The 26429-nt window shown below is 41.0% G+C and overlaps 1 protein-coding gene across 1 annotated transcript in view; it reads left to right on the top strand.

The window, feature by feature from the left end:
* The window catches only part of FMN1 (formin 1), a 467180-nt gene extending 441263 nt beyond the window's left edge, over positions 1–25917 (top strand). The window contains 2 exon segments of the mRNA XM_021098316.1: positions 14571–14655; positions 17149–25917. Of these exon segments, the coding sequence (XP_020953975.1) occupies positions 14571–14655; positions 17149–17193 (130 nt within the window). The 3' untranslated portion in view covers positions 17194–25917.

The following is a 26429-nucleotide window of genomic DNA, read 5'->3' as shown; positions in this document are numbered from 1 at the left end:
AAATTCATACCACTTAATCAGCTTGATTTAAACACATACTTTTAGGAGTTCCCTTGTGGCTCAGTCGGTTATGGATCCAGCATTGTCACTGCAATGGCTGTGGTTACGGCTGAGGCATGGGTTCAATTCCTGGCCCAGGAACTTCTGTCTACCATGAGTGTAGCATATATATATATATATATATCCACATACTTTTAAAATATCTATTCCTTCTTAAGTGCTATATAAGTTATGAGATCCTATTCTGGAAGAATTTAATCTGGTGATTACATAAAACCTCCTTCATAAAGCTTTTCTCAATCTCTGTGAGCTATCTTTTCTCCAAGATTCAGGGGCAGGGGAGGCCCCTTTAATTTTGGCATTAGTGATTTCTTTTTCATCCATTGTATTATAGACATTTTCCCTCCTCAAACAAATCCAAAGTCCTAGAAGACAAGGGCCACATTTTGTCCGCCTTTGTTCTCTCTCTAGCGTTTTAATTTCCTTATACGTAGTGAGCGCCCAATTAATATTTGTTGAACAAATAAACAATCACTGTGTTTTCATTTGCCGTGTTGAAACTCATTACAGAATTTGCTGTCCACTGCTGATCGATGAGAGGTCTTATTTATTTAGACTTTGGTGGTAGAATTCCCCAAACATACCCCATATGGGTTGTTTTTGCTCAAGTAACTAAAATCTTTATAGCTTTGTTAAAGAGGACAGACATGTTCAAAACAAGAAAGACTAGTTAACAGGGTAAAACAATCACCTTCTCTGTTCTTGACTGCATTACTTTCGATTTGTCTTAAAAAAAAAAAAAAAACTAGAAACAAAAAAAAAACAAGGAAATGAAGATCCTTGGGATTTCATGGCTGTGCCAAGCCTCAAACCTCTTTAGAGCTCAAATAAGAACCTTTGAGAGCATCTGTCCACACTCTATTTCGCTAGCTTGGCAGACAGCAATGGAAACCCAAAGTAAGTCTCCTTCATTCAGTGAGAATATTTCTAAATTGCTTATCTGTGGGTCTCCTGACAGCTCCTGCCTTGGGCATCAAGTAGATGGAATAAGGGGGCTGCCTGGGTTGTATGATTTGAGGGGCGCCAGAAAGGCTGCCTGCTCCACCCAATCTCCCCTGCTTCCTCCCCCTTTTTGTTTTAGTCACCTCTGTGAACAGACTCTGTCGGTTCCAGTTTTTGGTTGAGACTCGGTAGGTGGTACAGGTTTCAAAACGAAAAGCGGGGGGTGGGGGAGAGTTGGCATCTACAAGCACATGCACGTCTTCATTATCAGGATTGGAAATGTCTTCCAAAGACTAGCAGAGCATTGCAATTAAAGCTGCATATTTATGTCCCAGGACCGGCTTGAGTTTCCAGGCTGTCTCCCAGACGCCTCTCCCTGCCTGAACATGGAAAAGAAATGCTGCTACCTTTCACTCCGCACCTAAATCGCCCGGGCGGCTCAGGGTGTTTCGTCTACCAAGTGCAGAGTGACTGGCTTTAACTGATCATGCATTCCAGGGCAAGTCCAGGACCACCTCTCCCCCACCCCCCACTTCCACTCCCCTGTGGCCTGGGGGAGACACTCTGCCCACGGAAGCAGCCTTTGTTCTGCAATTAATCATTTGAAGTCAAAGTGTGTTTGGGTACTACAAGCGATAACCCGCAAAAGCTATCAAGTGGCTGGTTATGTAGCTGGTGAAACGTGGTCTCTGCAAGGACTTCCTTCATTGTAAATAGAAAAATATCTTAGGAATGAGGTAGAGAAAGTTGTCAAATTTAGGAAGTGGAAGTGATGGGCTCATTTATCATGGAATCACTGGGAAGCTATAGTCAGAGGTGTAAGGAGCCAAGTCTTTTAAGTCTAAGACCTGTCTTGCTTTCCTGCTGGTCTTTCTGATCACGGCTGCTAGAGACTGGCCTAGGGGCCGCAGGGGTGGAGAGGCAGTCAGGGTCAAGGGTCAGACTCTGAAGAGGGGATAAGCAGAGAAGAGTGTGTGTGTCTGCCCAAGTCTGTAGCCCTTCTGGCCTGCCTGAGATAAATGATTTTGAGGCTTCCCATTATTTCGTATCGTCTATGGCTGTCTGCTCAGTGTTTTATTCTCTTACCTTTTGGAAACTTTCCACATAGGCGAGTCCATGTTGTTTTCATCAGCTGCTGCAATGAGGGAGAGATTTCCCTTTATACTGAGGAGTCTGGTCTTGGTATAGTTGGTTTTTTACTGACGCTAAAGAGTTACTTAATTGTATTGTCTTCCATAACTATTATTTATGTGTAGTACTTGTATCAAGAATTCAGAAACACCTTGTAAGGGAGTGTTGTCTGGGGGGTGGTAGTAATGGTGGTTCCCACAGCCCTCTGGCAGGTCTTCCCAATAGTGTTTACTTATTTAGAACTGAAGCTGGACGTTAGCCCCTTTCCCCTGGCTGTGGAGAAACAACCTGACTTGAAGCACTTAGGACAGTACCCGTGGAAATTTGAGGGGTGTCAAGAGATGCTAAGGAATCCCACAGCACACACAGAGCCTTCCCTCTAATGTTCACGCCACTAGGCAGTGGCTGATGAGTAGCCTGACATAGCTATACCCGACTAAAAGTACAGTGTTGGAGTTCCCTGGTGTCTCAGGGGGTTAAGGATCCGCCACTGTCACTACAGCCGCTTGGGTCACTGCTGTGGCTCAGGTTCAATCCTAGGTCCCGTCACTTCCATGTGCCATGGGTGTGACCTAAAATAAAATAAAAACAAAAGTGCAATGTTAAAAACAACCCCTATGGTGTTAACACCATCTATGCTGCAAGGAATCCGAACGAGGAGAACACCAAGATGGTGCCCTCAACTTTCTCCATCTCAAGTACCATAAGCCACGTGGTATTGAGCTTGCTTAAGCATTAAAGCCACCCCCACACCTCCCTACAGTCTCTTTGGATAGCACTCTTTGTTCCTTGATCTGATGCTACTGAAATCAAGGCTGCAAGGAGATTGTGGCAAAGAAGTGAAGAGTCAGTAGCATTTTATCTCTGCAGCTTCTTACACTGTCTCAGATATTTTTTTCTCCTAAAGGAGGACCATAAAAATAGCCTCTTTCACTTACGAAAAAAGCTGTCTCTAATAACGATTGGCAAAGCCACCCCACAGAGGGAAGCCTGACGAGCAAGTTATTTATTTTCAAGTGCGATCTTCAGCAGAGTGCCAGCACTGTTTGCATCCCACAAAAACCTGACCCACCCTTCAAAGGGCCCTTGGCCAGAATCTATGGGGCCACGACAAGGGTGTGTTATTCCTCATGCTTCTTTGCTCATGTTCTTCTTATATGTATTTCACAATAGCCACCAAAATGAAGAGTTCTTATACTTGGTAGATTCTGGTTCACATGTCTTTAAATTTTAGGATAAGCCTTATGGCATAGTGGCTTGAACCTTCAACTCCAATTATCCTGCTTTTTAGGGAATGCAGGTGTTGTTCCCTGTGGCATGTGGCCTCCGAGGCCCATTGCTGTATATCCAGTGCACATGTCGAGCCTGCCATGTTCCCTTTCTAGACAATTTTGACCTCTTTGTGATGAGTGATACTAAGTCTTCTTTAAGCAGAGTCACCTCACAGTCAGATTCCATGCTTTTACCAACATGCATTTCATGAACTATATTCCCGTGTTGGTAGAGCAGCGATAGAACTCTTTGCTCCTGTGCGCTTTCTTCCCTGCAATGCCTCCCTTTTCTTTGTCTTCACCTAATGATGTTTCCAAAGCCGTTGACTTTGAATGTCTCCAACGAAGATGTGATCATGGTCTGAGTCACCGGATGGCTAACAGGACTTCCTCTCTGAAACCAGTTGCACTGTAGGCAAAACCTAATCCTGAAGTCATGTCCTCAGTCCCATTGTCAACATTATAAGAATGAGTGATCTATTAACAAGTATGTCCTGGTAATAGAACCAGATTGTCTATTTTCCACTTGCTGAAATGAATTGGTCATTATCATTTAGAGAATTTCCAACAAGTATTACCAATTTCTAACAAGTATTTAAAACGGAATGGTAATTCATGGAAGCCTTCCATCTTCTTTAAATTTTTTTAATATACCTTTTTTTTTCTTTTTTTTTAAGAGTAGTTCTAGGTTTACAACAAAATTGAGAGGGAGGGGGATTTCCTACCTCTCAGATTTTCATATATTCCCTTATCCCCACACATGCATGGCCTCCTTCATTATCAACATTACTTATCATAATGATACTATTTTTTTTTTACAAAAGATGAGTATATTGACATGTCATAATCACCAAAAGTCCACAGTTTTTAACCTTAAGGTTCACCGTTAGTGTTGTACTGTTAGTGTTAGTCTTATGGGTTCAGACAAACATAATCTATCATTACAATTTAAGAGTATTTTCACTGCCCTAAAACTTCTCTGTGCACTGCCTATTCAAATTGCCTCCTTGCTCCATAAATCACTGATCTTCTTATCTCCATAGTTTTGCCTTTCCTAGAACATTTACTCATTTTTCAATACCGAAATTGGAGTTTTCGAGGCTCAGTGGGTTAAGGATCTGACATTGTCTCTGTGAGGCTACGGTTCAATCCCTGGCCTCTCTCAGTGGGTTAAGGATCTGGCGTTGCTATGAGCTGCAGTGTAGGTCACAAATATGGCTCAGATCCCGAGGTGCTGTGGCTGTGGTGTAGACCAGTGGCTGCAGCTCTGATTCAGCCCCTGGCCTGGGAACTTCAATATGCCATGGGTGAGGCCTTGGAAGGAAGGAAGGAAGGAAAGAGGAGGGAGGGAGGAAATAAATGCACAAAACCCCAATATATAAAATGGATAAAATAAAGCTTTCCTAGTTGAAGCAGGCTTGCAGATTTTGGGGTTGAGACAATCCCTAACTTCCTTCTTTCCCTGAGGCTCCTTTGCAGAGCATTAAGACTCTTTGGGCAACAGTTGAAAACACTGCTCTAAGTTACTGATTTTTCCATTAACAGCGAGGAGTGGGAAACAGCCTGAACACTCTACCTTCCCCACCTGCTCCATCTCACTTATCTCTTGACTGGCTGGGATGCCCAATTCCTACGGTTAAAAACGAAGTCATTTCTCTTATTGTAAAGTTCATGATAGTTTCAGTATCATGAAACCGAACGTCATGAGCCAATGAAATACTGGCTGTCAGAAGAATAATGACATCATACATTCTCCATCTCACAGAAAGCTGAGTTTTGAGTTGGTTTGTTGAGCTACAGAAATATCCCTCTAGTCTATAGAAAGCATGTCTGCTCAGTTTTAAGCCCTTGCAGCAAAGGAGGCTATAATGTGGGGAGCCTAAGACTCTAAATGGAAAGGCATATCATTCTTTGGAATGTACTTCCCTTAGCTGCTTTGTGACACAGCTGTCTGATGGGTTATAAAAAATATATAATTATGTACCTTATCCAGCTCTTTTCACATTTAGGATGAGAATAATGTGCTCTTGTAGCTTTCTAAATGGAAGCAGAATTCCCTCCCCAAGCAACCAATGTTGGGAATTATTTCTATAGAGTAAGGACTTTACTGAAACATTTGTAAATTCAAAATAGTTATTTTCTTTCTCTAATTTATTTGTATGCTGCCCCTCATATTTCAGATTTTTTTAAAGAGGGCGTGTAATGTAAACCTTTGAAATCAAGTCTAGGTATTTGCCTATGAGTAATCATGAGCAACTGTGTGTGATAGTCTAGAGTAAATATTTAGACCAGAAACAAAAATAGGACCAATATCTAGGCCAGAACCAAAAACAGGTCCATAAGCAGTGGGGCCAAGGCAGAGAGGGTCATAGCTGCAGCTAAAAATTGTCCAACCAGTTATCTTTGACCGAACACAAAGAAGTTCTTACCTCGTAAGTGAGAGAGGCAAATTCCAAACCTGGGACAAGGTGTGTAATGCTTCTGAGCCTCAGTCTTCTCTGGGGCAAAGTTCATGTGCATACTTTTGGGAATCCTAGAATGTGTACATAATCTGACATGCCTAAATATGTAGCGCATTTGGGTAGCCTTGTGCACCCGTTCTTTTTCTATATTTAGGACTCAACCAGCTAATCAATAACTGAAGCTAGATTTTTTTTTTCATGTTTTTATGTTTTATGTTTTTCCCTGAAGCTCAATGCAAAAGATAATCGTTCAACAACCCTGGGTATTTATTAAACATTCAGACTTGTTTAAGGTAGTGGGGGAAAATAACTGTCAATGCAAGTCATTTGTCTGTCCCTTAGATATTTGCTAGTAACTGCCTGGCACAGTGCTAGATATGGGGACAATAGGGGGACCTGAATATGCAGAGGTGTGATCATTGTCCTCAAGTGGTTCCAGTGGTTTAGGGGAAATAAGACACCACTACAGTCCTAAGAGGAAAAGTTCCTAAGTGCCTCAAGAGAGGCACAAAGTGCTCTTTCTCTTGAGAAAAGAGCAATTACTTCTGACTAAGAGAGATGAAGGAAGCTTTCATGACTCTAGCACTTAAGCTGGGAATAGAAGAATGGGAAGAATTTGAATACATAGAAATGAGTAAGAAAGTCATTGAGGGACCCGTGAGAGAAAGATGCAGGGGTAAGAAAAGGCTTGGTACAAAGAATAGTGAGCAGTTTGGCCAGGACAGGAAACATGTGGAGTGAGGTGAAGGAAAAGATGCTTGATAGGTCATCATATAATATGTTTCATTCATTCTCCCAGCAATTATATTGTATTAGGCCTGGTATCATTCCCACTTTGACCAGATGAGGAAACCGAGGCTCAGAAGGGTTAAGTGGTTTGTCCAAGGACAGTATTAAATTGGACCTGGGGCTGTAAAGGTTAAGATAGACCAGTAAACTAAGTTTAAAACGGGGGGGCTTTGATTGCCAGAGTGAGGAATTTGGATCCTATACTGTAGTTCAAGGGTCAGCAAACTGCAGCCTGTGGGCCAAAGTCAGCCCATGACTGATTTTTAGAACACAGCACTGCATTGCTGATCATTTGTATGTTTTTAGGGCTCCTTTCATGCTACAGCCACAGAGCTGAGAAGTCCCAGAGACGCACATGGCCTACAAAGCCTAAAATATTAACTCTCTGTTCCTTTACAGGAAACTTTTGCTACTCTGGCTGTCACTTGAGAGTTTTTGAGAAGGGAAGTGACATCCTTAGAGTTATGTGTTATAAATTGAGACCATGTTCATCAGTAGGATGGATCAGAGGGAACGAGGTTATTTCCAAGACTGTTTCAGTTATCTGGGCCCTCACCCCTTCACTGCTGAACTACCACAGCAGCCTTCCAGCAAGCTCCAACAGAACTTCGAAACTTTGAGTGTCCAGGCAGACAGCAAGATCAAGTGAAGTGTGCCAGGTGTAAGAAAACAAGCTGGTAGATGGCACTGCCTGACAGCCTCAGGCTGAGGACAGGATGGAAACTGAGGTGTTGCCTCTAGAAATGTCACTCTATGTCACTATACCTTCCAGTTTTATAAGGGAGGAGAGACCTCTGGATCCTTGTATGAAACCTCTGCATTACACATGCTAGCGTCTGAATTCACATTTATGTAAACCTCCTGTGGTTGATGGAAGCTGAGTTTACATTTATTGAAAGTCTCCAATGTTGATCATACTGCCAGCCTCTACTGTGCAGTCTCTTCCTCCATAATTACGGGAGCACGAATGCTGAGTGAATTTAATGTGATCCATGACAGCAGCTGCTGTAGCTTCTTCAGATATTGTACTTTTTGGAGTTCCCATTGTGGCTCAGGGGTTAACGAACCTGACTAGCATCCATGAGGACGCAGGTTCAGTCCCTGGCCTCGCTCAGTGGGTTAAGGATCTGGCATTGCCGTGAGCTGTGGTGTAGGTCGCAGACGTGGCTCAGATCCTGTGTTGCTGTGGCATAGGCCAGAGGCTACAGCTCCCTAGCCTGGGAACCTCCATATGCCATGGGTGCAGCCCAAAAAAGACAAAAAAAAAAAAAGATATTGGACCTTTTGCCTGTAGTTTTTCAAGAACATTTGAGAAACAGATGGACAGACTGATTGACTGACTGACCAACCAGTCATCCAACCATCAATCAATTGTCAGGTCAAAGCAGTTTTAAAGACCTGCCTATATACTCTGTCATAATGTACACAACATAGCTAGATTACCAGAATATTTAAGCATTTGTTTCTTATCATAGCTAAGTTTCCTATTATATGATACAAAAGCCATTGACAAATAGCCTTGTCCTCCACAATTGGCCTTGCCCTCTAATGGTAAGGACATACAGAGGATCTAGCAAGAATTTGCTGGTTTATATTTTTGCAGGACTGAGTTTGAGCATTGGTGATGTTGTATTCAGGTGAGAGTAAAGGATGCACCTATATAGGCTTGAACATTTTCCCCATAACCACTCTTTTTTTTTTCCTTTTTACAGCCTCACCTGCAGCATATGGAAATTGCTGGGCTAGGGGTCAAATTGGAGCTGCAGCTGCTGGCCTACGCCACAGCCACAGCCACACCAGATCTAATTTACAGTGCACCTTGTGGCAATGCCAGATCCTTAACCCACTGAGCAATGCCAGGGATCAAACCCACATCCTCACAGAGACTATATTAGGTTCTTAACCCACTGAGCCACAATGGGAATTCCCCCATAACCATTCTCAATGCCTGATTTTTTACAGTTTAGAGATTAACCACTTTTAACCATTCATTAACTTACTCAGTATTTATAATCATTTACTATATGCCATTTTACTGTGTGAAATGCAAAGGAAAGAAAGACAGTGAGTCCTGCTTTTGAGAAGTTTCAGTTTAATGTAAAAGGCAGGTGCATAAACGTGATCACAACCCAGTGAAATAAATGAAGGAGGAGGTATGAACTCTTTCCAACCAGACTTACCTTTCTTTACGTGATAAATGTGCCTTGGGGGAAAATAAAGGTTGGAAAACATTCCATTTTATTAATGAAATGACTTTAAATGTCTTAGAAAGTCTTAGGGCCAACTGCATAATTTATAGAGCACCTTGTCCAAAAACTAAGAATTTTCAGGCAGGAATGGGAGTTAAACCAAGAAGCCCTATGTGATGGCTCAGGTTGCATGCCTGAGCAGCCATATGGGCTCAGCACTTTCAAGAAATTCAAGGGAGCAGTATTTGAGGAAAGTAAATGTTTTTTTCAATTTGGTTCCATAGATCTCTATTCATTTATGGCATGAATATGCATGCCAGCTATTGTATCAAGGACTAGGAAAACACAGCAGTAAAACTGATCACCACCAGCTCTACCCTCATGTATCTTACTTTAGCTGAAAGATTTGCATGTGATAATTTTCATTAGCTGATCCAATTATGTCTTAACTGCATTCTGAGGTAAGTATTTAAAGGGCCAGTGAGTCTTACTTTTTCTTTATACTTTTAAACATATGTGGGATAAATTGAAAATATAATCTTTCCATGTATAAATATATAATTTTCCTTTTGGGAACAAGTGTTATTTTGGTTATGAGAAATATGAAAAAATACACTTACTTGGAAATTCTATAATATTTGATATTTAAATTTGATTTATGATACTTATCTCTAAGAAACTTGGGGAAAAAAATGTGAGGAAGTAGATGCAACCTTTGTTTTGAAGTTAAAATCGTTTCTCTTATTTAGTTTGGTCAAAAAGTTTATATCATGCCTGCACCAAAGTATAACTTCTGAATAAGACTTTTAGAATCTGTGTTCAGATTAGAAGAACTGAGGTGAGTTCCTTGGTTTGCTAAATCTCGGGGTAACAACATTAGTTGATTTGGTTTGCTTTCAGGACACATGTAAGTGGTATTACTGCAAGACAGTACTTAGCTAATACCTCCATTGGATTTATTTGTAGTCAGAAACTATTGTGGTGCATTCTTCAGGAGTTCCTTTATCTCTATGAAGGAAGATTCCTTAATGGTTATTCCTTATTGATCACTTGCTATATACCAGGTATACTAGATGTTTTACTAGATATATTAATTCATTTAATCCTCACAATACCATGTAGTTAAAGTTATATATAATATATTGTATATTATACATTAATATATAATATAGTTTTATTATATATGATATAATAAATTATATTTATTTAATTATATTATATATAATGTTAATAGGTAATATCTTATCTATTAATATATAATATCTATTATTATATATACCATACCACTTTACATATAAAGAAGCTGAAATTTAGAAAAGTTAATTAACTTGCTCCAAATCTTCAAATAACTGACCGAGTTAGCATTAGAATCAAGCCTGACTGATGCTGAAGCTACTTTCCACTAAGCTATGTCTCCTCCCAATCCTTTATGATTTTCAAGAGTTCTCCGTGAAAGGGAGATGTAATAATTGAATGAGAACATTTAGAGAAGAGCAGGATGGGAATCACCAAGATCTGAATTGTCCTTGGAAGCCTGGGGTATGCGTGATGCCTGTAGTCTGCAGAACAGCCACTGACCAGCAGGGAAAGGTTAATGGGGACAGGACTTTAGGTTGGCTCTTGGCCTCTGCATCCCCAACCACCATCCCCCCAGATACTGAGAGCACGTGGAACATGACCACAGGGCTGCTGAGAAATATGGGAATTGGGGCAGGTGAGGCAGAGCTAGGAGCATGATAGAAGACCAACTCTGAAAGAAGAGAACCGCATTCTAAGGGAAAAGGGACTATTTAAGCAAAAGATGACCCCAAAAAGTTCCCTAAAAGTTAGGGAGCCCAGAGAGAAATAGTAATTCCAAACCATTCTATTGGAATTGGGATTAAAGGGTCTCCTTGAAAGTTAATCTTGCTGGAGAAAAGTAGATGCTACAAGCTGTGGCCTCCTTGACAGCACCATCATCTTGGTTTGCAGATCCCTTAGTAGTCAGTCTCCAGTGTCATCTGACCTGTATTTGGTTATTTTAGTGCATTCTTTTCCTGTGTGTATATAGTCCCAGTGACTACTTCAAACAGAAAAGTTTAGTAGGCATGTGTGGTGTATACGCTTAGACCTAGGCCATTGCCGTGAAGTGCCCATTTTCATGGCAGGTTTGGAGATGTATTTCTTGGGTTAGATAAGTCACTGCTCATCTTTGTCTCATTTTATTTCTTTTTGGATGCACAAGTCCACATGTTGAATTCATTGAACTAACTTGTGCATGTGGGAGATTGGATTATGAAGCATGTGTTTCCAGCAAATGATGCAAAATTAGTTAAGTAAGGAGCTAAGGCACTCAGCCACTTCTTCAGTCTTAAGCAAGTATGTGACTAATAACTGAGTGAAAGATTTTTATTTGAAGCCCTGAAGGAAAAGCATGTTCATGTTTTTCAAATGTCTGTGACTTGGTGTTTAAATATTTAGTCTTTTAAAAATATTTTTGAAGAAATTTTTTTGGCTGTGTGTGCCCACAGCACGCGGAAGTTCCTCAGCTTGAACCCTTGCCACAGGAGTGACAACACCGGATCCTTAACCACTAGGCCACCAGAGAACTCCTGGGGAAATTTTTAGAATAAAGAAATGAACTAAGGATAATATAACACACCCATATTCCCACCACCTAGAATTAACTGTTAATACTTTGTCACATATTCTTTAAGATTTTATAATAAAAACATGTAGTATTACAGATAAAGACAAAATTCTGACATACTGCCTCCCAGTGCCATTCTCTTCTTCCATCTTTCTAGTGATAACCTCTGTCATGAAACTAGTATTTTTCCAGTCTGCATATACATACATGTTTACATGTATGTTTATATACACATGTAGGCATCTGTGAACAGTATTGTTTGGTGGGCACTTTTCCCATATATATATACATATATATATATGTATATATATATGTATGTATGTGTATATATATATATATATATACACACACATACACAAGGTGTATTATGTACAAGGGAGCATACTGCGTGTATAGTAACAATAGTAGTGAACGTATATTGAGTGATTACACTGTGCCTGGAGCAGCACTTTCTCAGTGCTTTCACTGTCTCCATGTAGCCTGCACTGTTATTACTACCCCCTTTTTTAGGTGCACAGAGAGGTCAGATCAGGGTCGCACAGCTAATAAGTAGTGGAGCTGAGAATCCCACACTCAGGCTCTGGAGCCTGGGCACTAAGCCTAGTGGCCTCTTCACTCTGACACACTGCAGATATCACTCCTCCAATATCATGTTTCTCATACCCATAATTGTTGAATTCATACATCTAGTTTATTCCTCTTCACAGTTATACTATATTCCATTAAATGATTATGATATATGACCAGCATTGCACAGTGCCTCCAGCCTATAAAACACAAATAGTGAAAGCTTCTACCTCACAGGGTTGTCATGAGAATTAAATGGCTTAATTCAAATAAAGCAGGTAAAGGAGTTCCCCCATGGCTTAGTGGCTTAAGGATCCTACATTGTCACTGTTGTGGCACAGGTTCAATCCCTGGCCTGGAACTTTTGCATGCCTCTAGTGCAGCCAAATAAATAAATAAATAATCAATAAATCAGGTAGAGTAGTCCCTGGCATGAAGTAAGCACCCAATAAATGTTAGCTGTTAACTATTCGCTCTTATCATCTGGAAATGGGATCATTTCCATTATCCTATTATTAGGCTGTTTTTCGTTTTTCATTATTGCATATATTGCCACAGGGAAAAAAAACCTGTGTCTAATTATAAAAATTTCTTCTGGATATCTCCCTAGAAGAGGAATGGATAGCTCACAGGTTATTGTGTGTTCACTTTTACCTGACACTGGCAAAGCCAGCTGTACCAATTTATATGCCCTCATACACTGTTTGGCAGTTCCCATTTCCCCACGGCCTTGATAACAGTTGATATTTTCTGACTGTTAGACTTGCTAATGTGATGGATAAGAAATAGTATGTTGCTGAACTGATGAGATGGATGGGAAATAATACCATATTGTGGAACTGAATTTTCATAACAGCTTTATTGAGATGTGATTCACATACTGTAAAATTTATCCTTTTGAAAGTGTACAACTCTATGGTTTTTGGTACATTCACAAGGATGTGCAGCCATTGCAGCAACATAGTTTTAGGAGAAATCCCTTCTCCATTAGCAGTTACTCCCCATTCTCTTCTGCCCCCAGCATTGCAACTGGCTTCTTTCTTTTACTGTAATGAAATGGATATTTGATGGAGTTTCCATTGTGGCTCAGTGGTAACGAACCCCACGTATTCATGAGGATGCAGGTTCAATTCCTGGCCTTGCTCAGTGGGTTAAGGATTCGGCATTACCATGAGCTGTGGTGTAGGTCACAGACGCAGCTCAGATCCCACATTGCTGTGGCTGTGGTGGAGGCCAGCAGCTGCAGCTCTGACTGGACCCCTACCCTGGGAACTTCCATATGCCACCAGTACAGCTCTAAAAATCAAAACAAAACAAAAGAAATGGATATTTGAGGTTCATCCACAATAGTGTAGCATTATTAGTACTTCATTCTTTTTTATGGTCCAGTAATAGTCTATTGTGTTTGTCTATTTATCAGCTCATACAAATTTGGGCTATTTCTACTCTTGGCTACTTCAAGTAATACTGCTATAAACATTCATGTGTTAACTTCTATATGGATATATAGTTTCATTTTCTTGGGTATACATATATTTATATGCCTAGCAGTGGAATTGCTGGGTCACATGGTAACTATGTTTAACATTTCAAAAAGCTGCCAAACTGTTTTCCAGAGTGACTGTACCATTCTCTGGTCACATCAGCAATGTACGAAGACTTCAATTTCTTCACATCCTCACCTCTAACATTTATTGTCTTTCTCTTTTTTTGGCCTTGCCCATAGCATGTAGAAGCTCCCAGGCCAGGGATCAAACCCGCACCGCAGCAGTGACCAAAGCTGCTGCAGTGACAATGCCAGTTCCTTAAGCCCATTGCACGACAAGAGAAGTCCTTTGTCTTTCTTTTTAATTCTAGCCATCCTAGTAGCAGTGAAGTGGTATCTCATTGTGGTTTTGCTTTATATTTCTCTGATAACTGATGATGTGAAGCATCTTTTCATGTGCTTATGGGCCATCTGTATGTCTTTGGAGAAATGCCTATTCAAATCCTTTGCCTATTTTTTTAAATTGGGTCATCTGTCTTTATGTGTGTTGTAAGAAATATTCACATATTCTGAATGCAAGTCCTTTATCAGATATATGATGTACAAATATTTTTCCCCATGCTGTGTGTTGTCTTTTCACTTCCTTGATGTGAATTGGTGAATTTGAATAGTGTTGAAAATTGTCTTCATCTTATCTGCTGAGTGGATCACAAGCCAGATAGCCTTGACATGTGCCCTAAGAGTACAGTGATTCTATTGAGTATTCCATAGATCAGAAACTGCTACACAGGTCACAAAAGCATAGACTTCCCAAGGGATCTATAAGAGCCTCTCAGCCAGTGAAGGAAATTCAGTTTCAATAACTCAGAAGAGAATTCTTCAGAGTTTGAACTTAATAAGGAAAAGTACTGAAAACCATTCAAACGGCTAATGGATTAACTCACCAGCATTTGGATTTTTGTTTAACCTGACCTCTTAATCTTTCTTCTTTCCTTTTCTGCTCCTTTCTTTCCCTCCCCTCCCCACTCCTTGTTTAAATTTCAGATTGAAAATGGCTCAGGAATCAGTCAGCAAGTTAACAGCAGAGAAAAAAGTGGAGACAAAGAAAATCAACCCCACGGCTAGTCTGGTGAGATGTGTTTTTCCATCACAACCTCAAAATTTTTTCATTATAACAGAGATGCACCTGAGAGTGGGTCTAAATTTAAAGGGTAAAGCTCAGAGGAATAGTATCCAGATCCTCGGTTCCCATGTCAGACAAGCACATGATAAGAAAGAACATCGGGAAGGACAGAGTGGGGAACAAAACACAGCTTTGTGTGTTTGCCCAGCAGATTTGAACAGGGTGATTTCCTGATAAGCCAAATGTAGTTACCTGCCATTTCACATCCTTTCACCCTGTACCCCACGCCATGACCCCCCACATCTCAAAGCATCGTCCTCTTGCTATGTTCAAGCATTTTCACCTTCCCCTTCAATTCCTTCTCCCCATTAAAGAAAGAGGCAGTGATTATCCCCTTTTCATAGCTGGTAGAACTGAGATGCAGAAAGATACAGCCTACCTAGGATCACTTCACAAAGGGACAGCAAAAACCAGAACTAGATCATGGGAGCCCTGATGTCCCTCCCTGGGCTAGAAACTAGCAGGTGAGTGTGTCTTTCTAGCTGTGAGGGGAAGCTGGCCTCCATCCTCCACGCTCCTGCTTTTAGTACAGATCACAAGGAATTGCCACATTACAGCTAGACTAGCTAAACAAGTGTAGAGGTTCAAATCCCAGCTTACACTCACTAGTTGTAAAGCCTTAGTGAAGTTACACTGCTGCTTTTTTCTTCACTAGTACTTTTGGCCAGCTGCTTTAAAGCCTTGGACAATCCAAGTAGGATATAAGTTATAAAGTGGGATTATTTCTGTTGATTGACTATGATGTTTCCATAAAAACCCCATCAGCTTCTCAGTGAAAGTTAGGTGAGGTTGATGAGTGAAAAAATGGAGAAGTCAGGGCCATCCAGCTTGGTCAGGGACAGCCATGGTTAGAAAACGGAGCTCCTACCTGAATGGACACATCTTCTGTGCCCATTTGATTGTGTGTTCATTACACTCATCCATGTATGATTTTTGGTGGCAGTGTGCTCAACTCTGATTTTTGTCTTCCTCCCTCATTAGCCACTACACCTTTTCCCAGGCTCTTATTTGGGCCTCTAGCCTAACCTTTACAGCCAAGCCTTATTTCCAGCGGCAGAGAGAATGGACTCAGCCCTGTAGACAAAGGGGAAACTGTGGGTTGACTGTGGCCTTCTTTTGTAGATGACCTCCACAGTGAGTAAGCTCCCAGTTGTGATCCTTGACTTGTTCGGGTTGTTTGTTTTGGTGCTACTTTTGTTTTGTGGACATTAAGGACGAGCTTATAAACTGACTCCTGATTCAGTGTCACAAGGCAGGCATAGGATCCAAACCCAAGATAGGTGTTTAAAAATCATCTTAGATTTACCTCTAGGCCAATCGAGTGATTCTTCTGCAACATCACATCTCATAGATCACAAGCAGCTGAAGACCTATTCTTAAAAGGTATCTCTCCACACCTGCTCTTTCCAAAGGAGTGTACCTGTCTCATCTCTTTTTCCACCTTCATTTGGTCCAACTTGAAGAGAAGACACACCCATCTCTACTGTGCTTAACATACTTACTTCTGTAAAGTCCTAGAAACAGCAAGAGTCTGTCTCTGTTTTGTGTACTCTTGTTGATCTTTCCAGCTGACTCTTGTGTCCTTCTGCATTCGAAGGCTGTCCCTGGGAAGGAAGCTTGGGAAGCAAGCTCAGGAAGAGCAGAGCAGACTCTGCAGAATGGAAGCATCTGCCATTCTGCACAGGCTAAATCTTGTCATCCACTGTTTTGCATAGCCTTCGTTCAGTTCTTCCAAGTTGATCATATGCAGACACAGTCAACTTGGAAAGAGTGATTTTTTTTTTTTTGTCTTTTTGCCTTTTCTAGGGCCACTCCCGCGGCATATGGAGGTTCCCAGGCTAGGGGTCCAATTGGAGCTGTAGCCACCAGCCTACGCCAGAGCCACAGCAATGCTAGATCCGAGCTGTGTCTGTGACCTACACTACAGCTCACTGCAATGCCGGATCCTTAACCCACTGAGCAAGGCCAGGGATCGAACCCGCAGCCTCATGGGTCCTAGTCGGATTTGTTAACTACTGAGCCATGACGGGAACTCCAACAGTGATTTTTTTTTCCCTATCCATACTACCTAGAAACTGTTCCTAAGGGCTGGAGTCTTTGAGTTCACACTTGTAGTGAGGACCTCTGTTGCAAAAAGCAAAAACAGAACACAGCATTCTGGCATTGTAAAGGCCGGTGTTTTAGGTGGATGTTGTTGGTCAATTCGCTGGTTATTCATTTTGTCTGTGTGGTTTCAGGAGAGTAAGGTGAGGTTGGGAGGGGCAGGAGGCTGAGGCTTTAGGGGAGAGAAAAAGGATAGAGATCCTCTCATTTCTGTGGCATTTGGTACAACTCTATTCAGGTTCCAGAACAACATTTGGGAAATGCATCAAAATTTGAGAAAGATAAAAATTTAGAAAAATAAATAATAATAAACCCAACCTTTCTCTCAAACAACAGAAAGAAAGACTGCGTCAGAAGGAAGCCAGCGTGAGCACCAACTAAATGACACAGGAAAACGATGACAGCAAGACGTATGTTACATCACATATGCAAGATCCTTTGTAACACCAGTGCTGCAAGAAGGTCTTGAAAGATATGTCACCAAGTGTTTATTTTGCACATCTCTTTCTGAGGTCTTCTGCAGTGAGCACCCCGTGCCTTCTTAAAGAAGTCCCTTGTTAAGCCACAGGAACAATGCAAAACTGTTTAACAAGTATTTGATAACTGTTTCCTGTAGCGATCCAAAGTCTGCTCTAAGACCAGAAGAATTACCCAGATTTTCCAGTTTCCTTTAAAAGCAGAGATTTCAACCTTTCTTACCCAAGCATGATATATGTAAGCTTGTGGCAGGAGAAGGAGCTTTTATGCCAGTTGCCTTGAGCAAGTTCAAGCCCAGGTCTTTGCACACTTATGGTTTGATTATTGGCCTTAATTTTTATCCTATCGCAGCAGGATCCTGAAGCGCCCTTTTCACCGAAAGTGTTGAAACTTATCAAAGCCATTTTTTTAAGAGGTCGAAGACTATTTCCTAAGCTTGAGAAATGGTTATTTTTTTCCATTTTTTCATAATGAAAGGACAGAAAATGGACTTCTACATGGATGGAGAAGGGGGTTAAATAGCCATAAATTTCATCCTGGAGAATAAATTGTGATACAGGGAGTTGGCATCAGCCATTGAGTAAGACCCATTCTTTTGTTTTCATATGCGTTCATTACAGACTCCTGGACCACTAGGGATTCGCCACCCCTTCTGCCCCAGAAGAAACTGTGATACCTGAGCTGGGACAGACTTGAGGTCAAAGCACCTGCTTGGACAAGTGACCCAGTATCATTCAGGGCATGTTTCACATGTCCAAGCGTCTGTGAGTAGATAATGCCACACTGACTGGCAGCTGAGCTGTACACCATGTTCTGCGACCGTGTGCAGCTGGAGACCCCTCCCATGAACCCCAAGAGGCAGTTTCTAGACAATAAACCAAATGCTCTTCTCAGCTCTTTATCATGACCTTGACCGACAGCCATGTGACATACAGTGAGGCAGGAGTTTGTAATGTAAAAAAAGTTAGGGCAGAAAAAACATTCTTTATGTCAAAATGGAAAGAAGGCAATTATGTTACTATTGAACTTGGGGTGAAATAACATACTCAGACAGCTTTTTCTGACCTTGGAAGCCCATGTGACTACTGCCTCTTGAGTCACAGGGAAACCACCTTGGACCTCTCTCCTGACACTCTTTCCTTCAGCTATCTATCACTTTTCAAATCTATCTTGGGAGGGGAAAAGAAAGGAGACTCGGGGTAAATCAAGATGAGGATCAAAGCTTACTAGGTTTCAGCCTTGATAGGGGGAGAGCTTTATCTCCTCCAGCTGGTGAAGGACAGAGATGAGCAGGTGCCATGTAGTCAAAAGCCCCTTCAGGGACCCCATAATAGACTTATCCAATTAAAGTGGCCCTGTTCCCTAATATAGTGCCCTTCCTGGGAATCAAGAATGCACAGTCAGGATCAGATCAAGTCATGAAGCCATATTCATGCAGGTGCTAACCACCTTTTCTAACAATTCAAAAGAAAGGAATATAATAACATGGTTTGGTTCTTTTTCCCCCAAAATAAAAGGATGTGACAAGCAACATAGAAGAGCTGGTAAAAACTTACATGACTAAAAGATGTTGCTTGTGAGCAAGATTTTTCAAACTGCTTAGATTATCTTCATTTTCACTTGACCGTGAAGAAAAACCTAAGGAATTCTTCAATTTATACTTTCAGCCACCCGATGCTCTGTGACACTCCTTTTATTATTATCCTACAAAAGAAAAAGTGTCTGTTCGGCCCAGGCCTCGGGAATCAATTTTGAGTTCAGTGAGAGCAACATTAAGTCTAGATCCTTATGGCTCTTTAAAGATTTAATGGGGGAGAAGGGCAGGAGCCTCTCAGTGGGGTCCCAGTAGCCCACTTCAGGTCTCTAAGTGGGATGCTCACAAGAAAATCACTGGAGGAAAGAAGGGCTGTCACTTTATAAAAAAAAGCATACTTTCAGGGAACCAGGGCTGAAGAATGACGAGTAGAAACACTGAATTTGAGAGTTAGACAAATGCAACCCAAGTTGGATTTCATCCTAGTGGATAGACTAGAAATTGGGCGTACAATACCTATCTCTAAAGAGATAAAAAGCTTGCTTCCCTTGCTTGGGGAAGCCTCGTGAGTCCAATGGAGCATTAGTGTATTCAGACACCATGGCAAGATCCCCATTATTCTCATCTGCATCGAGTTTGAATCCTATATCATGTATCGAGATGGCCCTCCTGAGTCCGCTCCTGGAGCACATTGTGCCTGCACCTTAATTTCTAACTTGACTTGATTCTTAGTAAAAGTTCATAAGAATTTGTTCAAGGTGGGCTATATAAAACAACTCAGAGGCCCTGAGAATGATCCCTCCAAAATTCAGGCGAGATTGTTAAGTACAACATGTGTAATTAAACTTTTCACAGGGAGGAAGTAGTTGGAGTACTGCTTGGCAGCTTGGGTGCTTTTGGCTAGCAGAGTTGAAGTGGCTGTTCTAAGCACAGCTCTGCCTGAATGAGAGGGCCAGTGGCCAATATTCCTGCTCTGCCTTTAGCCAGACATTCACACCTGGCTTACTAGTCAGACTTGGAGAAACCTTGACTTATAACAACATTGTCTCTTCCTAGCCAAGATTCATTAAGTCTGAGGACACGGAGGATAGCAGTTCAGATTCCTGCAGGAGTAACCAGCATAATCATTGAGTGCACTATATACAACATGAAAGCAGGATATTAACATGTTAGGTAAAAAACACGGGCCTCTGAGGCATCAACAATCAGGTTAGGAGGAGGTGTGCTATATGGCTCTTTTAACCCAAGAAGAGGCAGCTTATGGTGATGAAGAAAGGTGGCCAAGAAGAAATGGATGATATGATGATGGTGGAGGCCCGGGGGTCACAGGTGACGAACCTGCTACCCAACAGTTGCTTTTAAATCCTTGAGTTGATGTCTCTTTTAACATTCACTGCAACTACCTAGGAACTATAAAGAATTTCTGAAATTTAGGAAGTAGAATAAGGAGATCCAGTTGTGCTTTTCCATCTTTAAATGTTCTAGGAAAAAAAAAAAAATTGGCAAAATGGTTGAGGAATTGAATGTCAGATTGGGTGCTGGTCTCTGACCCCCCTCTTCTTCCCCATAAGGATAATAGAAGCTGCACACCTGCTCAGCCTCTCTTGGGCATCTCCTTTTCTCATTAGTACCATAAGGAAAGGCATTTCCTTAAATGAAAAAGTCACATGCTGCTGGTAGAGAAACTGGGAAGAAACAAAGGAAGCAATAAACTCTTCGGTAGTATTGGAAACCTCCAGCAAGATGAAGAAGTCATTCGTCTGGTCCTTCCAGACTGGATGTGGAAGACCATGACCGGATGTAGCAAAAGAGATAAGTATGCGTATTTTGGGTAAAGATTTGCTTGTTGGACTGCTATCTCTAGAGGATACCACCTGTATGGTAGGATTATCATTTCACTTCCATTCTTGCTTTATTGAATATTGTATTTTCTCATTTCAACTTTCTTGTCTGGTGTCATTGATGCAGGTCACCACAGATAGCAGCATAGCAGATAGCACCCAGCCAGCCTACAAAGGTGAATTAGCAATGCAGACCTACAGGCTCTTCCTCAGTAACCAGACTGTGATGTTACCTTGGGAACCTCTTCATTCCCTGACATTCTAGATTGGTCTCTTTGGTAGTACTGCCCCCCTCCCCAAACAAAGATGAAACCAGTTTGGGGCTTTCTGAGTCAAGGGGAAGGAAGAAGTCCAAAACAACAACAACAAAAATACAGCTTCCCTCCCCCTAAAATGTCTGATGCAAGTATCAACTACCCAATTTTATAAATTAGTTTAAATTCTCTAAAAATTGCTAACAAGAACTCTTCATTAAATTTGAGCTTCATTTTTCTTTGATTCTGACTGTCCTAATCAGAAAAAAAAAAAATGACCAAAAGGTGGAAGGGAAAGAAAAAGCATCAGCAGACTTGGCAATCCACACATTAATTCCTGTATCCCAGAAAAAGGAAATATTGTGAAACCCAGTGTTGTAGAAGCCTTGTACACTAAGAATTTGAACAGCTGTAAAGGCTGATGCATGTAGACAAAGTAAGGACTGTCTACTGCCCACTTGAGACTTCAGCCTAAACCAGATGTTTTTTAGAGTGTGGATTCAAGAGAGTCAAGAGAGTCAAGTGTTTCTCTGAACCGTTTATTTTTGGAAAAGGCCCATACAAAGAGAAGTGGTGTGATATAGTAGAAGTGCTACACCATGAAAGTGTCCTTTCTCTCTTTCTCTCATAAGAGCAGTTTATAAATGTATGGAACATCCAAAAAACCATAAATACCACATTTCATGTTACGCTTTTACCCTAAGAACACAACTGAAGAGAGTGGATTGAATATAGAAATGAACTTTCATTCACGTCAACTACTTTGTTATCCTAAAGAAACCTGCGCAAGAGAAACAAGTCCATGTGGCCAGACTTACAAATGGCTAGTTTTTAACCTTTCCAAAATGCAAATAACCTGTTGGACCTATTTCCATTTTCCAGATATGGAGAGAGTCAGTCTGGCTGCTTGGAGCCTTGTCTCTTATTGGTGCAGAAGTCACTTAAAGGTACCTTTAAAAACAGGCCTCAGTGGGTCTGGCTTATTTAGAATCACATAACTGTGTTTATAACTCCATTAATGATTGAATCCAGGCATCAACTGGGCTCAGTTACACAACCGTATGTGCCTGAGAGGTTCATGTTGTGTCATTTCTGTAGACCCATAAGTTACTGACACCTAGCTAGAGGCACTGAATTTTAGTTTCATGGTTCTTCTTTTCCCCTCCCAAGGGGTGGGCAATCTACCAAACCCTCCCAGATTAGTGCTTTGCTGAGAAGTAGTGAATTCAAGAGAGTATACGCGTATCAAACTGAAAGCCAGTTCAGTAGCCTTCTTTGTTCCAAGACCCTTCATCAACACAGTGATATAAACTTAGCCTTTGAGAAATTTGTGGAGGTGACAACTTACTTGGAAATGTGAAGAGATGAGAATGGCAGCAAGCTAACTCTGTCCCATGGGGGCATGCAGGTTCTGCCAACAAAAAGATCAGGGAAGGAAATCAAGCCTCATTCAGCAGTTCATCCTGTCATCAGTGGAATTTACTGGATTCATTTCCTCTCTATCCCCAGCCCCTCCCCCAACCTCCCTGGTGATAAACATAACAGAGGACCTTTTTCTTCTCGTCTTCCCTTCTCTGGTATGACAGTTCATTTTAGTCAGAGCTTAAGCAAACTCTTGCATATTATGTCTATGAGATACTTGTTTGTGTGTATCTTCTTCACACTATGATCTTGAGAAGACTGATTTGATCTCAGCTTTTTATATGAGAGTGGAGTAGCCATTAATTTCTTCTACATCGCATATGCTCATAGAATTTTCTATTTTTTAATCTTCTCTTAAATTAAGAATCTCTATCTCCTTTTCTGAAAACTGATTCATAGGCTTCTCTGGGCTATATATTTTTTTAATGCTTTGTGTGCCATTTAATAGCACTGGGATGGCAATATGCACATGAGCCCACAATTCCCCACAGCAGTTTGGGACTCTTTTCCATGGGATAAACAACCTTCTGCCACCCTTAGGCTGTCTTGTAGGTTGAGCATTTCCCTCAATTCTACCTTTGGAGACATCAAGGGGTTCTCTTGTCTTTCACACAGTGAGAATGTCTTCAAAGAGAATGACTACTTCTCCCCCATGTAGAGTGTGAGCTGCCAGTGTGTTGCCCTATACTTAACATGTCAAGTCAGAAATAAAATGGTTTCAGGCATGTGTTCCCAGTGGTTTGTCATCATCTTTGGCCAAGTCGTGCATACTTTCCTTCCTTATTCTCTTCTAGGGCTTGCTTCCATCCTTGTCTCATGAAACAAATATATTTTTGTTTATTCATCTTGGTCAGCTTTCCAAAATGAGTGGCTAGTCCCATAGACCCCTGGGTATAAGGGATATTACTCCAAACCTCCCCATGACATGGATGATAGGTGAGATCAGGAATGCTCAGCTCTTTGGGAACTCTCTGGATGGATTTTGAATTCCAGGTTTCTGTGAGATGTGTAAAAACAGGTATATAGCATACAAAGATTGTGCTACTCTCCCCAGTAAGAGATTATGGGCTTCAAAAACTTTACATTTTAGATAGGTTTGAGTGAACTATGAATAGCTCTTTTTTTCCCCCTTCTTGGCAACTTGTCCCTGGCTAGAATCTTATTTCTTCACATCTGAGCACCAAGGCATAAAGAAAGTGGTGTCAACCCACTGTGGCTGCACACTTCATAATCTTCTAAAGATGACCATTTCCCTTGGAAACAAATCCATGGGGGAGGGGAAGTCTAGTGACCATTCTTGGGTAAAACGCATAGGATGAGGGGGGGTCCACCAAGGGATAGGTCTCTTCCAAATAGTAATTTTACATTTTTTCACTTTCATAAGACACAAATAATATGACCCTACTGTTAGAAGGATATATACATCTTTGAAGAATATAAGCAAAAAAAGGACTTCCCTTTATAGAAACAATCGATATTGCCAAAAAGGCAGAAGCTTTTAAAATTAGAAATTGGATAATTTTTAAGATTCTTTAGAGAAAACACATAATTGATTCATCGTAGTCTTTTCCTTTCTTTGAGTTTTAATTTAGACCATCATGGGAAGAGGAGCAGCCCTGGACTTTGATTTAGGGGATTGTGCTTTGGCCTGGAAAATCATTACTGGCCTGAATGCCCAGAACCTAAGTGAAATCAGTCAGCATCCTAATAGGAATCAGGCCTAACAGAAATGTAAATTATTTCAGGTCCTTTAGGGTTTAATTTTCTTAGCAACACCCTGGGTCCTTGCTTCCTAAAATTAATTCGACCCGTGCAGTTAGGTGTCTTCATTTGGCCTTGTGAGATTGCAAGTAATGGCGTGATGGAGAAAAAACAGGAGATGGGGGAGAAGGAAAATTTGAACACGGCCAGGGTGCAAGATTTTGCTAATGGAGTGCATTTTTAGGGAGTTGGTGACCATTCCTGTGGTTGCATCATGGGCAGCCTTTCAGCAGAAGCTGAAGGCACATGTGTTAGAGCAAGGAGGATGCCCAGTATCTCGTACTGGTCTGTAGCTGACACTATGCTGGAAAAGCAGGTGCTGCAGTCAACCTGGCCTGTGTTTGCTGCAATGACTCCATTAAACTGCAGATTCATTTCCATGGGGTCAGTTATCCCTGGAACTTCCTGTTAAAAGTCTCATTGGCATATAACTTCATTTCACTTGTCTCCTTTCAGTGCTTCTGCATCAACCTCCCCTTCTTTTATACCCCACAGCTATTTTTCCTCACTTCGGCTTTAGCTTCTCCCGGACCCATCTTTCCCTACCCCTTCCCATCCCTAGACACCTGAATGTCCCCTGAGTTCTCTTGCTCTCACTACACACACACACGCACGCATGCTGTGCCCCACTCCCCAGCCCTTTGGACAGGAGCTCTGCTGTCACCAAGGGAGACACAGCATTGCGACTGTTCCTGTTAATGTCAGCAGCACCTCATCACTTAGGCAAAGAGGAAAATCCATAAAAGAGATGGAAAATTACATTTCTCTCTTTTTTTTTAAATTTTGTGCTACTTTAAGAAGGTTGAGGAGAGGGGGTGGCTCCAGTCCTTCTCAATTTCTCAGAGATTTTTTTACTTTAAAACTGTCCAATTATGGACCATTCTTTTGGTAAATTGTTAATCAGTCCAGGTCTGGTAAATTTTTAATCAGTCCAGGTCATCCACTAAGATGCATCAGACCCAAGTTTTGAATCTCAAGTAACTTTTCTGTGCTCCTGGACAAAGTGACTTAACTCTGTGCAAACACTTTGAATCATTGGCTTTTTATTGCCCCTCAATTCTTAAGACTAGTCATTGTTCAAACATCTTCACAAATCTGGATCAGGATGTTGACAATCTATGGTTATTTTCAGATCAAGAGTAACTATTACACTCTTGAAAGCACTTAAAAAGAAAATAGAAGCATGTCCATTTGACTTTGAAAAAAGTTTGCTTTTCTGAATATTATACCAATCTGTAGATGTAATTTTAAAGGATTTAAGCAACAATGAAGACAGTTTGAGAAATGAGAAGGCACTTTAAAGACATGAAACCTTACATTATATGCTCTTGGATATTTTTTAATGTAATAAGCTAATTGGATTCAGGTATTTTTTTTCCCTTTAAATTTTTAAAAATATTTCTAATTTGTTTGCATATTTAATTTTGTCAAAGCTGAGAATTGCTTGTTAGTCGAATATGTAAATGTCATTCGCAAACCAAATGAAGTATTTATTTTTAAAAAGAAAGGGTGAAGGAACCAATATTGATTTGTACATAATGAAAATATGTGTGTGTGTGTATATATTTTCTTCCTTGACACTACTTTGTCCCCACATCAAGTGTATTTTTGTATATAATATATATTGGTTAGAAAGTGTAGATTGTCTATTCAAAGAATTCTATCTCTATGATAGATTGTATTTATCCTAATCTGTTGATACTTCTGTTAACTTAAGAGATAGAACTCTATTTTTTTGGAATTTGCAGAGAACTGCATTCATAGCTTCCAGTTGTAAATATGCTAAGGGTATTTTAATAAATCTTGGTTTCATGTCTGTCTGGTGTACAGTGCAGATTTGTTTGCAGGAGGCCTTTAAGATAGTAACCCAACAGTACTCTAATGTGGAGAATACCAGTCATCTCTAACTTGTTACTGCTCAAGTGCAGCATTACTGCTGAGCTGTAAGAGCCAGGTAAGTCCATCATTCTCATTTTCTTCTTTCTGCTCTGTGGGTTGGCATTCAAGGCTAACACTAAACAGACAAATCCAGCCAAGGCTGGTCTCAGCTACAATCACCCCCAGAGCAACACCGCCTGAACACCAATTGCCCAAGGTGGGGGTGTGGGTTGGCAAGCCACAAGGATTGGTGACTTCCTGTTATAGGTTGGTAAACAACAGAGCAGAGAAACAGAACAGAAATATCATGATACTGTATTCTAACACTGAGCACAAGATATGGATTCTTTTCAAGCAGTGTTAAGACATAGGCAGGTATTTATGAAAAAACTAAAAAGCTTTCAGCAAAGAAACTCTTCTGTTAAATGATAGTGTGATAGTATTTTTTAA

The sequence above is a fragment of the Sus scrofa genome, chromosome 1 (assembly GCF_000003025.6).
Source record: "Sus scrofa isolate TJ Tabasco breed Duroc chromosome 1, Sscrofa11.1, whole genome shotgun sequence".
NCBI lineage: Eukaryota > Metazoa > Chordata > Mammalia > Artiodactyla > Suidae > Sus > Sus scrofa.
Note: the sequence above shows the minus strand (reverse complement) of the source record. Positions and strands in the feature narration are given on the sequence as shown.